Consider the following 16,901-nt stretch of genomic DNA (forward strand, 5'->3'; position numbering starts at 1 on the left):
AGTTTCTTAGAAATTAAGAGAATATCAAAAGGGAGAGTTATCTGGTAGGTAGAGACAGTAATTGAATGAAAAAAACATCAATGCAGTTTAGCTAATGAATTATTCAGTCATAATATGTCAAATCGAATAAACTATCCGTTAAATAATAACACAACAGTTCAACACGAAAATAACATTACAACAAATATTTCCACCGTCGATCTACTTTCCCAAACCAAGAATTTTTATTACCAAAAATAGTGTACGAGCTTTAAAATTAAACTCACGAATCCATTTACTGCTCTCTGCTGTAGTTGCATAAAAAAATCTAGTCACTGAGTGAAACTGAGTAAGAAGTTAAAATAAACATCTACTGGTGAAAAAAAGAAAGCCATACTATTATTTTGAACAGTTAATATCGTCCGAGTGGAATAGAAAGCAATTATATACCAAGTCAAATATTCATTTTTAAGCCACGATGATCATTTTCTACAGTATTTTATTCGTGAAGAATCTTTGTTAGCGCGTTGAGAAGGATGTCTTATAAGATGAATCAGTTTTCACCGAAGATATAAGCATAAAATATAGTGATTATAGGAAGAAAGAACCAAAGGAATTATAAAGAAAAGACATCTTAAATAATTCCGGCAAGTTTTGCATTTGACTTTATCAGATGTTTCTTATATATTATACAATTCACCAAAACGGTAAACGAAATAATCAGATTTGTCACCTAAGACGCGCTTCTACAATTATTTGTTTAAATCAATCAAAAACACATTTCAGCCATCCCATCACCAACTCTAATCTCTTCTTGACTTTGTTCCCACCATCTTGAGGAAAATACGAAATCGTTTAATGGCAAACCACAACATCAAGTTGAAATGTTAAAATAATATAAATATATATTTTGAAAGTTGATGCCAGCATGTAATCAAAACAAAGATATCTTACCAGCCATAATAAGTGAAGGCAAAGACTATATAAAGGGTTACAATTCATGGTTTGTGAAGAAAGAAAATAGTAAGTGTTCTAAAGGAAGACACCAAAGTTTTCACATTCAAAGAAGATATGGGAACGAGGCAATGGCCTCGTTTGATCCTTGCATTTGCATTTTCACTTATGGCTATCACTCTTGCTGCTGATTATGATAAGCCTTACTATTCCCAACCCTCAACCTACTATCCACACCCAACACCACCATATCAACAACAAAGGTCACCACCATATTACTACAAATCTCCACCACCACCTCCTCCTTATGTCCGTAAATTCCCTCCATATTACTACAAATCACCACCACCTCCCTCTCCATCACCACCTCCTCCTTATGTCTACAAGTCTCCTCCTCCACCATCCCCATCACCACCTCCTCCATATCTCTACAAGTCTCCACCTCCTCCATCTCCTTCTCCTCCCCCACCTTATGTTTACAAGTCACCACCCCCTCCATCCCCATCACCACCACCTCCCTATGTTTACAAGTCCCCACCCCCTCCATCTCCTTCTCCACCCCCACCCTACGTCTACAAGTCACCACCCCCACCATCCCCATCACCACCACCTCCATACGTTTATAAATCTCCACCCCCACCATCTCCTTCACCTCCTCCACCCTATGTTTATAAGTCACCACCCCCACCATCCCCATCACCACCTCCTCCATACTACTACAAGTCCCCTCCTCCACCATCACCGTCACCACCTCCTCCATATTACTACAAGTCTCCACCCCCACCATCTCCATCACCACCTCCTCCATACTACTACAAGTCCCCTCCTCCACCATCACCTTCACCCCCTCCTCCATATTACTACAAGTCTCCACCCCCACCATCTCCCTCACCTCCTCCCCCTTATGTTTATAAGTCACCACCCCCACCATCCCCATCACCACCTCCCCCATACTACTACAAGTCCCCTCCTCCGCCATCACCTTCACCACCTCCTCCATATTACTACAACTCTCCACCCCCACCATCTCCCTCACCTCCTCCTCCATACTACTACAAGTCTCCACCTCCACCATCACCTTCACCCCCTCCTCCATATTACTACAACTCTCCACCCCCACCATCTCCATCACCACCTCCCCCGTATGTTTATAAGTCACCACCCCCACCGTCCCCATCACCACCTCCTCCATACTACTACAAGTCTCCACCCCCACCATCTCCCTCACCTCCTCCCCCTTATGTTTATAAGTCACCACCCCCACCATCCCCATCACCACCTCCTCCATACTACTACAAGTCCCCTCCCCCACCATCACCTTCACCACCTCCTCCATATTACTATAAATCTCCACCCCCACCATCTCCTTCACCTCCTCCTCCATACTACTACAAGTCTCCACCCCCACCATCACCTTCACCACCTCCTCCATATTACTACAAGTCTCCACCCCCACCATCTCCCTCACCTCCTCCACCATATTACTATAAGTCACCACCACCTCCATCCCCATCACCACCTCCTCCATACTATTACAAGTCCCCGCCCCCACCATCACCTTCACCACCTCCTCCATATTACTATAAATCTCCACCCCCACCATCTCCTTCACCTCCTCCTCCATACTACTACAAGTCTCCACCCCCGCCATCACCTTCACCACCTCCTCCATATTACTACAAGTCTCCACCCCCGCCATCTCCCTCACCTCCTCCACCATATTACTATAAGTCACCACCACCTCCATCCCCATCACCACCTCCTCCATATTACTACAAATCTCCACCCCCACCATCTCCCTCACCTCCTCCTCCATACTACTACAAGTCCCCGCCCCCACCATCTCCTTCTCCTCCTCCACCATATTATTATAAGTCACCACCACCACCTTCACCTTCACCACCTCCTCCATACGTATATAAGTCTCCCCCTCCACCTTCTCCGTCTCCTCCTCCACCATATTACTACAAGTCACCACCTCCTCCGTCTCCTTCACCGTCTCCAGCATATTACTACAAGTCTCCACCGCCTCCCGTATATTAAGATTTTGGCTTATGCAAGTTCAACATTGTTACAGTTGTTTTGTAATTACTCATTCATTAATAATAGGGTCTACACTGAAGTGAGAGTCTTATTCTGACTGTAGTGTAGCCCATGAATTTGTATTGGTTTTAATTGAGAAGTGTGTATTACTCTCTTTTTATTAATATACATTATTACCATATTTTTGGTTTTCACTGATGTTGGATCCCATTTTCTTTTTGCATTACGAAATTACGATCTTGATGAAATTCACTAATCATAAATTTTTATATAAATTTGATTTGTACTCGTAGGTATCCCTTATAAGCTGCCACGTACTTTTAGACCCTAGAAAGTTTGCCAGCAACGTTCTAAACCTCAAACCTTTTTCGGATAAGGTTATTGCTTCCTCGTTAGAAAAGATTGTTCAGTCCCTCTGCGGTGGAGTTGAGGTCTGTATTAGGTAATGGACAGAGAGAGAAAATATAAAATGTAACTCAATCTTATTATTAAAGGTGTAGGGTCTCCTTTATATACAAAAGTTAAAGAGAGGATATATCCCTATGGTTAACATCCCGTTAAACTCATGGTTGGATTAGGAATCATCATGACTAACATAGTTCCAGATACTGGTTTGGTGAGAGGGTCCGCGACTTGGAAGAGTAATGTTGCCCTTGCATATATGATCACGAACAAAGTGTAGGTCCAACTCAAAATGTTTCGTCTTTGAATGCATGACAGGATTGGCACTGAGAAGGACAACACCAAAAGATTATCAGAGTACAACTTCAGTGTGAGAAAGGGAATACGTAATTATGATAAAAGAGACTGAGTCCATATAACTTCAGTAAGAAGAGATGCAACAACACGATATTCAGCTTCTGTTGAGCTTCTAGAAACAGATTTTTGCTTGTGAGTAGACCATGATACGAGGTTCGAGCCAATATAGATGCAGTAGGCAGTTGTTGATTTCCTGTCATCAACATCAACTCCCCAATCTGCATCCGAGAAGCCAATGATGGAGGATAAAGACTGACGTTTCAGTAAAAGACCAAAATTGCTGGTTCCAGCTAGATAGCGTAAGATGCGTTTCACAGCTTGCCAGTGGTGTAGTTTAGGGTCATGCATAAAGTGACAAACACGGTTAATTGAATAGGATAACTCAGGTCGCGTTATAAGAATATATTGCAAAACACCAACGACTGACCTATACATAGATGGATCTTGAAAAGGTTCAGAGGAGTCTTGTTGCAGAGATGAAGTCATAGGAGTAGGTTGGGACTTTGCATGAAACATATTTGTTCGACGAAGCAACTCTTTTATATATTGAGCCTGAGATAAATGCATATTACCATGTTGTGTAGTTGATACCTGAATCCCAAGAAAATGATGGAGAGGGCCTAAATCTTTAAGAGCAAAGAAAGAGCTAAGAGTTGAAATAAGATCAGTGACAGTAGTAGATAAAGAGCCAGTAATAATTATATCATCAACATAAACAAGCACAAACAAAGTGAAGGAAGTAGTGAATTTTGTGAAAACAGAGGAATCATTGACAGTAGATTGAAAACCAAGATGAATCAAAGTTTGACTAAGTTTAGAAAACCAGGACCTGGGAGCTTGTTTGAGACCATAAATGGCCTTCTGTAATCTGCAGACAAGAGTTGAATCACGAGATGCAAACCCAGGAGGCTGTTGCATGTAAACATGCTCAATCAAGTCACCATGAAGGAAGACCTTATTAATATCAATCTGACGCACATGCCATTGATGAGTGACAGCATGAGAGAGCACAATGCGAATGGTATTATGTTTCACCACTGGGCTAAAAGTCTCTGTGTAGTCCACCCCTTCAGTTTGATTGAATCCCTTTGCAACCAGTCGGGCCTTACAACGTTGAAAGGTACCATCTGCATGTAGCTTGCTTTTGAATATCCATTTACAGCCAACAAGAGAGTCTCCCGATGGAAGTGTGGTAAGAGTCCAAGTTTTGTTGGAGAGGAGAGCATGATATTCGTCATTCATTGCTTGAAACCACATAGGTGATGAGACCCAGATCTGGACCACGCTACACACGTATTTGATGAGAAAAATGCACGCGGAAGCAATACACACAATCACGAATCAACTGCAGAAAAATAAACAACACAAGATTTAACGTGGTTCGATCGCCAACTGCAACCTACATCCACACGGGCAACTATTAGGTTTACATTATATCCTGTAGCACACCAATTACAAGTACAATGATCTCTTTATATAGAGATAAATAGAGATAATAAAGGGACACAATGATTAAGCCCACTCACTAAAACATGTCTACTCAGCCCAACCCAATTGATCCTGACTTCATACCCAACAATCTCCCACTTGAAGTTCAACTGTGTACAATGGTGTCTTGTCAGCCCAACCCAATTGGTCTTGACTTCATACCCAACAATCTTCCACTTGAAGTCACGGAACATGTTCACCTGCGCTTCAACTGTGTACATGTACTTCTGTAATCTGTCGACGAAACTCAATGTTCCACCACTAGTTGCCACCAGCCTTCTTAATCATTTTGAAGATGTCGTTAAAACTCCCCTGAGTTTCAACACGTCATTCACTAACCCGTTCTTTGTTCCTACCGACTCCCACTTATAGGAACTGCCGGATCCTAAAACAACCTGAGAACAAACACTCTCCATATACTCGTTCTCTGTTCCTACCGACTCCCACTTACAGGAACTGTCGGATCCTGGAACAACCTGGGAACAAACACTCTCCATATTCCCGTTCTCTGTTCCTACTGACTCCCAGTTACAGGAACTGCCAGATTCTGAAACAACCTGAGAACAAACACTCTCTATATTCAAAAAGAAATTTTCTTGAGAAGTTTCAACCGCTGGAATACTGGTTCTCCTAACCCACTGTCGTCTAGGAACCTCAGCTGAAGCACAACCCGTGCTCCCACTGCCACAAGTACCTCTGACTGGTCTACCTGAACCTTTTCATGCTCGTTCATCCTGAATCTGACCTGTGGCTCTGGGTTTCTCTCTTGTAAAGATAACCCTCTTCTGCCCACGAGATTCTGTGAACCGGACTTTGTTTATCTTCTGAACTGGGATGATCACTCCCTTAGACACGGTAATCTGACTATATACAACGAACCTCTCTTTCTTCCGCAGGCCATGACAAGATTTCCCTTGCAAACCTTCCACTGTTGATTTCTGAACTTCACTTCATGTCCTTGTTTGTCCAACTGCCTAACAAAAATCAAACTTTTCGTCAAGCTTGGAACAACTCTGACATCCTTCAAAGTCTAAAAACCAACTGGTGTCTTCAACATTATGTCACCCATGCCCGTAACATCAAGAGTTCTGTTGTCTGCTAGTCTTACCTTTCCAAAGTCTCCAATAACTAGATTCTGCAATGCTTCAGAATCCATGACCCAGGAATCCACACCGCTATCCGCGTAACAGACTAAAATGTCCTCGTCCGCGAAGCATTGTTGACTTATTTATCATTTGGGCATTAATTCTTGAAATGCCCCACCTCCTTGCAGTTCCAACATGTTACACTTGAGCAATCCCGAGTCTTTGACTGACTCCTTCTTTTGTTCTTGCTCCCCCTATCTCTGATATTTTTCTTACCTCTAATGGCATATAGCGATTCACTAGATAATTCCCCAGAACTCCTTCTTCGGACATCCTCGCCAAGAATGAGATCACGAATTTTCTCAAAAGTGAATCCATCGGATCCCGCTGAACTGTAACTACTGTAACCATTTCGAACCAACTGTCAGGCAAAGATAAATGACAATAGTAAAGCTTGAACTTCATCATCGAACTTAATGCCCACTGACATAAGTCTGGCAAAGATCGAATTCGTTTTATTGATGTGCTCAGTAACTGAACTCGCAAATCCTCAATTTGCATTTTCCACCACCAACTGAAATTTGTACCATCAAATTTTCAATTCGGAACTTCTCTTCTTCTGTCATCTCAAATGACTAGACGAGATACTCGGTACAACTAATTTCAGATCTTGGCAATCCTTTTTTTTAAATCAAGACCACAAAAATTGCACCACCAAAAATCACTCACCAACAAACCTGGTCGCAGTCCCCACTGCACTGGCGCTCCGCACCACTACCGTCGCAGGTCACCGCTGTTGTGAAGCAGATCTAAGAGCCTCTCCTTGCACCATTGTGCAACCTTAAGCCTTGGGATGCTGCTGCAGCCCCAGCGAAACCCTAACTTTGGGATGTTGTTGTCGCCTCTGCGAAACCCTAGCTTTGGAACACTACTGTCGCCTTTGCAAAACCCTAACTTTGCGACGCTACTGCAACCGCAATTTTCACGTCTCGTCGATTAATTTATGCTGATCGAATCTCTAGTGTGTAAACGAACCAAAGCTCTTGATACCACTTGATGGGAAAAATGCACTCGGAAGCAATACACACAATCACGAATCAACTGTAGAAAAATAAACAACACAAGATTTAACGTGGTTCGGTCGCCAACTGCAACCTACATCCACACGGGCAACTATTAGGTTTACATTATATCCTGTTGCACACCAATTACAAGTACAATGATCTATTTAAATAAAGATAAATAGAGATAATAAAGGGATACAATGATTAAGCCCACTCACTAAAACATGTCTACTCAACCCAACCCAATTGGTCCTGACTTCATACCCAACAGTATTTCTTGTCTCATACTCGATCTCAGGTCAAGAAACTTAAACTCAATCTCAAACAACTCAAGAAAGATAAATCTGTCTCAACGTATGTTCTCGGCATCAAAAGAACTGTGGATGCTCTTGCATCAGTCGGTGCGCCATATCCGTCGACGATCATATTGAAGCCATCTTGGATGGTCTTTCATCTGATTATGATCCTTTTGTTGCCTCTGTTTTGTCACGAAGGGATCCCTATACTGTTGCTGAGATCGAAGCTCTTCTTCTTATTCAAGAAGAGCAGCTTGAGCGACACAATCAAGTCGATCCGTTAACGCTTCCTGCCACTGTTGCATACACATCCTGGCATCCTGCAAATCCATCTCAAGAAAAATACAAGAACAATTTTTCCAGTTCCCGTAGTACCCGTGGCTCGGGCAGAAACAACAATTTTAGTCGCGGTGCTCGTGTGGCTCACTCTTCCAATCGTGGTGCTTGGAATAACTCCAAGATTTTTTGTCAAGTGTGTGACAAACCCGGTCACACTGCTCTTCATTGCTGGCGTTGGTATGATTATCACCCGCAACCTCCTCCACATGCCCATGTCTCTCATTTTGCAGATTCTGATCATGCATCGAATGAGGCATCTCTGTTGGGCGTTCAATCCACTCTGGACGATCCTCTCTGGTACCCTGATAGCGGCGCCACTCATCACGTCACAAAGGACTCCAGTGTCTATTCTTCAAAACAGCCTTACCATGGCACTAAAACTGTCAAAATGGGTAATGGATCAGGTTTGTCTATTGCCAATATTGGTTCCACATCTTTTTCTTCTCCTTCTACTCATAAAAGTTTAGTTTTAAAAAATCTTTTACATGTTCCTTTAATTACAAAAAATCTTCTTAGTGTGTCTTCTTTTGCTCGTGATAACAATGTCCTGTTTACTTTCACCGCTAACCATTGCTATGTTGTTGATCAGGTTACGAAAAATATTCTTCTTCAAGGAACCCTTAAAGATGGTTTATACAGTTTCCCAATGCTTCATAATCATCTTCCTTCATCCTTAATTCACAATATTTCTTTTACTCGCAATACACTAACAGCTAATGTTTGGCATCAAAGACTTGGTCATTGTAATATGGATATTCTCAAAAAGATTTTTCACAATAATGATATCAGATGTTCCAATAATATTAGTTTATGTTCTAGTTGTCTGCTTGGTAAACATATGCAATTGCCTTTTCATTCTTCTACTACTGTTTACACAAAACCTTTAGAACTTGTGTTTGTTGATGTGTGGGGACCATCTCCTATACCAGCTTCCAATGGTGCACGTTATTACATTTCGTTTGTTGATGCTTTTAGTAAGTATACATGGATATATTTTCTTCATGCTAAGTCACAGGTTCCTGCTGCTTTTCAAAAATTTAAATCCCTTGCTGAAAATCAAACATGTTCTAAATTGCGTTCTTTACAAAGCGAAAATGCCCGTGAATTTCTTTGTCTTAAACAGGTTCTTGATCAGCATGGTATACACCACAGGCTCATCTGTCCTCACACTCATGAACAAAATGGTGTTGTTGAGCGTAAGCATAGGCACATAGTTGACATGGGATTAACTCTCTTGGCCACTGCTTCATTGCCTAGGCGTTTTTGGGTTGAAGCCTTTCTTACCTCAACTCATATTATCAATGTGCTTCCCACTCCTGTGTTGCATAACTCTAATCCTTATACTATGTTGTTTAACAAAAATCCTAATTACGTTATTTTCAAAGTTTTTGGATGTGCTTGTTTTCCTTTATTACGACCTTATAACAGGAATAAGTTTGATTTTCATTCACAACAGTGCTTGTTTCTTGGGTATAGTGTTACCAACAAAGGTTATATATATGTCTAACTCCTTCTGGTAAGACAATTGTTTCCAGACATGTGCACTTTAATGAAAATGAGTTTCCATATCATGAACAATTAAATTCTTTTCCTATTTCATCTGTTTCAATGCCTTCCCCTGTGACTACAACCCCCACACTTACTATTATTCATTCTAATACTAATACTGATATGCCTATTCATAGTTCTTCTGTTATTGTCCCTCTAGATAACATCACTGATATACATCACAACACTGGCTCTGAGATTCAACCTATCAATTCCCATCCCATGGTCATTCGTGCCAAGGTAGGTATTTTCAAACCTAAGACATATAATGCCATGGTTTCTATACCTACTACTCCTACGTTTGTCAAGGAAGCCATTTCATCACCTATGTGGTTTCAAGCAATGAATGACGAATATCATGCTCTCCTCTCCAACAAAACTTGGACTCTTACCACACTTCCATCGGGAGCCTCTCTTGTTGGCTGTAAATGGATATTCAAAACCAAGCTACATGCAGATGGTACCTTTCAACGTTGTAAGGCCCGACTGGTTGCAAAGGGATTCAATCAAACTGAAGGGGTGGACTACACAGAGACTTTTAGCCCAGTGGTGAAACATAATACCATTCGCATTGTGCTCTCTCATGCTGTCACTCATCAATGGCATGTGCGTCAGATTGATATTAATAACGTCTTCCTTCATGGTGACTTGATTGAGCATGTTTACATGCAACAAACTCCTGGGTTTGCATCTCGTGATTCAACTCTTGTCTGCAGATTACACAAGGCCATTTATGGTCTCAAACAAGCTCCCAAGTCCTGGTTTTCTAAACTTAGTCAAACTTTGATTCATCTTGGTTTTCAATCTACTGTCAATGATTCCTCTGTTTTCACAAAATTCACTACTTCCTTCACTTTGTTTGTGCTTGTTTATGTTGATGATATAATTATTACTGGCTCTTTATCTACTACTGTCACTGATCTTATTTCAACTCTTAGCTCTTTCTTTGCTCTTAAAGATTTAGGCCCTCTCCATCATTTTCTTGGGATTCAGGTATCAACTACACAACATGGTAATATGCATTTATCTCAGGCTCAATATATAAAAGAGTTGCTTCGTCGAACAAATATGTTTCATGCAAAGTCCCAACCTACTCCTATGACTTCATCTCTGCAACAAGACTCCTCTGAACCTTTTCAAGATCCATCTATGTATAGGTCAGTCGTTGGTGTTTTGCAATATATTCTTATAACGCGACCTGAGTTATCCTATTCAATTAACCGTGTTTGTCACTTTATGCATGACCCTAAACTACACCACTGGCAAGCTGTGAAACGCATCTTACGCTATCTAGCTGGAACCAGCAATTTTGGTCTTTTACTGAAACGTCAGTCTTTATCCTCCATCATTGGCTTCTCGGATGCAGATTGGGGAGTTGATGTTGATGACAGGAAATCAACAACTGCCTACTGCATCTATATTGGCTCGAACCTCGTATCATGGTCTACTCACAAGCAAAAATCTGTTTCTAGAAGCTCAACAGAAGCTGAATATCGTGTTGTTGCATCTCTTCTTACTGAAGTTATATGGACTCAGTCTCTTTTATCATAATTACGTATTCCCTTTCTCACACTGAAGTTGTACTCTGATAATCTTTTGGTGTTGTCCTTCTCAGTGCCAATCCTGTCATGCATTCAAAGACGAAACATTTTGAGTTGGACCTACACTTTGTTCGTGATCATATATGCAAGGGCAACATTACTCTTCCAAGTCGCGGACCCTCTCACCAAACCAGTATCTGGAACTATGTTAGTCATGATGATTCCTAATCCAACCATGAGTTTAACGGGATGTTAACCATAGGGATATATCCTCTCTTTAACTTTTGTATATAAAGGAGACCCTACACCTTTAATAATAAGATTGAGTTACATTTTATATTTTCTCTCTCTGTCCATTACCTAATACAGACCTCAACTCCACCGCAGAGGGACTGAACAATCTTTTCTAACGAGGAAGCAATAACCTTATCCGAAAAAGGTTTGAGGTTTAGAACGTTGCTGGCAAACTTTCTAGGGTCTAAAAGTACGTGGCAGCTTATAAGGGATACCTACGAGTACAAATCAAATTTATATAAAAATTTATGATTAGTGAATTTCATCAAGATCGTAATTTCGTAATGCAAAAAGAAAATGGGATCCAACATCAGTGAAAACCAAAAATATGGTAATAATGTATATTAATAAAAAGAGAGTAATACACACTTCTCAATTAAAACCAATACAAATTCATGGGCTACACTACAGTCAGAATAAGACTCTCACTTCAGTGTAGACCCTATTATTAATGAATGAGTAATTACAAAACAACTGTAACAATGTTGAACTTGCATAAGCCAAAATCTTAATATACGGGAGGCGGTGGAGACTTGTAGTAATATGCTGGAGACGGTGAAGGAGACGGAGGAGGTGGTGACTTGTAGTAATATGGTGGAGGAGGAGACGGAGAAGGTGGAGGGGGAGACTTATATACGTATGGAGGAGGTGGTGAAGGTGAAGGTGGTGGTGGTGACTTATAATAATATGGTGGAGGAGGAGAAGGAGATGGTGGGGGCGGGGACTTGTAGTAGTATGGAGGAGGAGGTGAGGGAGATGGTGGGGGTGGAGATTTGTAGTAATATGGAGGAGGTGGTGATGGGGATGGAGGTGGTGGTGACTTATAGTAATATGGTGGAGGAGGTGAGGGAGATGGCGGGGGTGGAGACTTGTAGTAATATGGAGGAGGTGGTGAAGGTGATGGCGGGGGTGGAGACTTGTAGTAGTATGGAGGAGGAGGTGAAGGAGATGGTGGGGGTGGAGATTTATAGTAATATGGAGGAGGTGGTGAAGGTGATGGTGGGGGCGGGGACTTGTAATAGTATGGAGGAGGTGGTGATGGGGATGGAGGTGGTGGTGACTTATAGTAATATGGTGGAGGAGGTGAGGGAGATGGTGGGGGTGGAGACTTGTAGTAATATGGAGGAGGTGGTGAAGGTGATGGTGGGGGTGGAGACTTGTAGTAGTATGGAGGAGGAGGTGAAGGAGATGGTGGGGGTGGAGATTTATAGTAATATGGAGGAGGTGGTGAAGGTGATGGTGGGGGAGGGGACTTGTAGTAGTATGGAGGAGGTGGTGATGGGGATGGTGGGGGTGGTGACTTATAAACATAAGGGGGAGGAGGTGAGGGAGATGGTGGGGGTGGAGACTTGTAGTAGTATGGAGGAGGTGGTGATGGGGACGATGGGGGTGGTGACTTATAAACATACGGGGGAGGTGGTGATGGAGATGGTGGGGGTGGAGAGTTGTAGTAATATGGAGGAGGGGGTAAAGGTGATGGTGGAGGTGGAGACTTGTAGTAGTATGGAGGAGGAGGTGAGGGAGATGGTGGGGGTGGAGAGTTGTAGTAATATGGAGGAGGTGGTGAAGGTGATGGCGGAGGAGGGGACTTGTAGTAGTATGGGGGAGGTGGTGATGGGGATGGTGGGGGTGGTGACTTATAAACATAAGGGGGAGGAGGTGAGGGAGATGGTGGGGGTGGAGACTTGTAGTAATATGGAGGAGGGGGTGAAGGTGATGGTGGAGGAGGGGACTTGTAGTAGTATGGAGGAGGTGGTGATGGAGATGGTGGGGGTGGAGACTTGTAGTAATATGGAGGAGGTGGTGACGGTGATGGTGGAGGAGGGGACTTGTAGTAGTATGGAGGAGGTGGTGATGGGGATGGTGGGGGTGGTGACTTATAAACATAGGGTGGAGGAGGTGAAGGAGATGGTGGGGGTGGAGATTTATAAACGTATGGAGGTGGTGGTGATGGGGATGGTGGGGGTGGTGACTTGTAGACGTAGGGTGGGGGTGGAGAAGGAGATGGAGGGGGTGGGGACTTGTAAACATAGGGAGGTGGTGGTGATGGGGATGGAGGGGGTGGTGACTTGTAAACATAAGGTGGGGGAGGAGAAGGAGATGGAGGAGGTGGAGACTTGTAGAGATATGGAGGAGGTGGTGATGGGGATGGTGGAGGAGGAGACTTGTAGACATAAGGAGGAGGTGGTGATGGAGAGGGAGGTGGTGGTGATTTGTAGTAATATGGAGGGAATTTACGGACATAAGGAGGAGGTGGTGGTGGAGATTTGTAGTAATATGGTGGTGACCTTTGTTGTTGATATGGTGGTGTTGGGTGTGGATAGTAGGTTGAGGGTTGGGAATAGTAAGGCTTATCATAATCAGCAGCAAGAGTGATAGCCATAAGTGAAAATGCAAATGCAAGGATCAAACGAGGCCATTGCCTCGTTCCCATATCTTCTTTGAATGTGAAAACTTTGGTGTCTTCCTTTAGAACACTTACTATTTTCTTTCTTCACAAACCATGAATTGTAACCCTTTATATAGTCTTTGCCTTCACTTATTATGGCTGGTAAGATATCTTTGTTTTGATTACATGCTGGCATCAACTTTCAAAATATATATTTATATTATTTTAACATTTCAACTTGATGTTGTGGTTTGCCATTAAACAATTTATATATATATTGCAGTATATGGGTGGAAACGAAGTCAAGAACAGAGTAGAGTTGGTGATGAATGAAGTTTGGTTAGATTTAAATAACCAAAAAATTATGGAAGCGCGTTGGCTTTGCGGAGAACTGGCATTACAATCACTCTGTGATAAAGGGTGAAACATCTGATAAAGTCAAACTTAAAACTTTGCCAGAATTCTTTGAGATGTCTTTTCTTTATAATTAGCTTTGGTTTGTTTCTTCCCAATTGCCCTCTTTTATGCTTAAGTCGTCGTTGTAACTGATTCAGCTTATAAGACATCCTTTTCAACAGCTTAACTAACATTACTTGATGTTATAATACTGTAGAAAATTGTGGCTTAAAAAAATATTTTTTTGACTTGGTTTATAATTACTCTATGCCAGTAGAACAACATTAAATTTTTAAATTTAACCAATATAACACGTTTGTCACCTTTTTCCTTTCATCTAGATTTGTTTTAATTTCAAAAATTTTGATGAGTTCCACTGTGACCAGATTTTTTCTTATGCAACCGCAGCAGACAAATATATTGCCTGAGTTTAATTAATTCGTAATGGTGGTTTTGTTTCATAAGAAAATCTGGATTTGGAAAAGTAGAATGGCGGTATCGAAAATTTTGTTGATTGTAATGTTTTTTAATTTTGTGTTGAACTTGTATTATTTTACGTGTTGTTTATGTAATTTCATATATGTGACTTTAAAATACTTTGCTTATAACTAATATGCATGTTTCTTCATTTCATTAGTTTTCTACCTACCACATAACTCTCCCTTTTAATAAAATGTTTTTTTATAATATTTAATTCGTTTAAGTGAATTTCATTAGTTTTCTTAAAGTATTCATATATTTTAAATTTATATCTTAGCTCATTTAAATTTATGAATAAATTTATTTATTTTTTAAATATTTGTGGTCAAACTCATCTTAATTAACTCGTTTAAGTTATATGATATATTTTAAATAACAAATACTTTAAGATGCAAGTCATATGTGGTGGTATGTTATAACTAATTAGATGTGATTGTTTATGTTTAGGGTCAAACATTCATTATCTTTCACTTTGGAAACATTCTCCTATTTATAATTTTTGTCACGAATCCCTACCTTTAGGGAGGGGTTCATTCTAGGTTCAATGTCCCCTTAATTATGTTCTTAGAGAGTCATTAAGTTTTTTCCATAATTAACTTGCATCGTAGGTTTTGACTTGTTGGATTGAGAGGTCGATCAATCGTGAATAAAGTTAATCTATCCAGATGAACGAGATGACGAAAGGTAAAGTGATATACAGAAGTGACAGTCGAATGATCGGAGTGTCAAGAGATAGTGACATTATGTTAACAAGTCAATTTGTTGACATACTGAGAAATACGGATTCGATATTTAATAAGCCAGTAATATATATTATTTTAAATAAAGTGAGATTTGTATTTGATACTAGAATGGAATAAACCATAAAACAATTGACTCAAGTGTGTTCATATTTGTTTTATAAGATTGTAGGAATTAGAGTATACCACAACAAATGTTCTTAAATAGAAAGCCTATATAACTAGGTCAAATTTTGGTTATAAGAAACCATTCTCGTCGGTCTTTCTCACCATAATATATGTAGGAATGCATCACTTCTACTTCATTTTATCCTATCATTCTTTTGGCAATAAAGACTAAAGAGGAAGATGTTCAAAACAATAAATAAAACTTAAATGTTAGTATTGATTTTGTAGTTCTCAATATTCAAAACATTTCTTATTTTCATTTGTTATTGTATCTCACATCGAATAAAGATAATGACATTTCACAGTATATATGCAAACCTCATTTTATAAGTTGGTTTTATAAGTTTGAGTTACACTTCTTAACATAGTATTAGGGTCATTTAGAGTCTATTCTACCAAGAGTTTTTTATGATTATCAAGTCACCCGTTATCAAGTCGTTATCGAATCACCCATAAATATATAGTTTGATGCACGAGTTGTAAGGTTTCGACGTAAAAGAAGTATGTTGGAGATCACACATCAACTAAAGGTAGATATTTCATAACATATAAGTAGATGAAAACCTCAAACTAATTTTATTAGTTTGAATTAGACTTAAAAGTTAGTAATGTTTACATGAAGTTTCTCTTTCCACTATTTACTTATGTTATCAAAATTGTAACCATTTGCACATTTCTTACACACTTGTATTTTTAGGTTTGCCTTTTTACACTCAATCTTATCAAAGTGTGACTCACTTTCTTGTTTAGGTGTTTGGGTTTATAATTAAAATTTTATTTGAATTCAATTTTGATTTGGAATTCGCAAAGCAAGTGGCAAAATTGGAATTTTATTTGCAATGGAAACTTTTTTCGACTTGAAACAAAATTTCTTTTATTTACCTTACTAAGCATCAGTACACTCAAAAGAAAAAAAAATATTCTAGTGTGGCAGGCAATACACTTGAAATTATTTCTATTTAATAATAGTAATATTGGTTGGATCAACACTAAGTTTATATTATTTATATTTTATATATTAACAAAATTATTAAATAATAATTAATTTAAAGATAAAAAATAATTAATCATTATATTAATTAAGTTAAACATTATTTTATAAATTAAAAAATTAAAAAATAATTTATAAATTAATATATAATATTAATTACCAACATTTTAGGAATTAACTACCTTAAATTCTAAATTAATTTTTTATTAAATCTTATTATAGAGAGGCAGAACCAATATGGGAGATGCACAAACCTTTTCCATTACCCATTTTAACCATTTCAGAACCTGCATAGTGTTGTTTATCGGAATAAACAGAAGAAGAGTTGGTGATGTGGTGAGTAGCGC

General features: G+C 39.9%; 2 protein-coding genes across 2 annotated transcripts; one reads left to right on the top strand and one right to left on the bottom strand.

The window, feature by feature from the left end:
- The first annotated feature begins 976 nt into the window (after positions 1–976).
- LOC137824935 (uncharacterized) lies at positions 977–3,174 on the top strand. Its single transcript, XM_068630612.2, has one exon. It carries the CDS (start codon positions 1,051–1,053, stop codon positions 2,974–2,976), a length of 1,926 nt encoding a protein of 641 aa, XP_068486713.2. The 5' UTR covers positions 977–1,050; the 3' UTR covers positions 2,977–3,174.
- Positions 3,175–11,700: 8,526 nt separating this feature from the next.
- Positions 11,701–13,887, bottom strand: LOC137824946 (uncharacterized). Its single transcript, XM_068630621.2, has one exon. It carries the CDS (start codon positions 13,822–13,824, stop codon positions 11,899–11,901), a length of 1,926 nt encoding a protein of 641 aa, XP_068486722.2. The 5' UTR covers positions 13,825–13,887; the 3' UTR covers positions 11,701–11,898.
- Positions 13,888–16,901: the final 3,014 nt, after the last annotated feature.

This window comes from Phaseolus vulgaris, chromosome 11 (assembly GCF_051622355.1).
Source record: "Phaseolus vulgaris cultivar YP4 chromosome 11, ASM5162235v1, whole genome shotgun sequence".
Classification (NCBI taxonomy): Eukaryota; Viridiplantae; Streptophyta; class Magnoliopsida; order Fabales; family Fabaceae; genus Phaseolus; species Phaseolus vulgaris.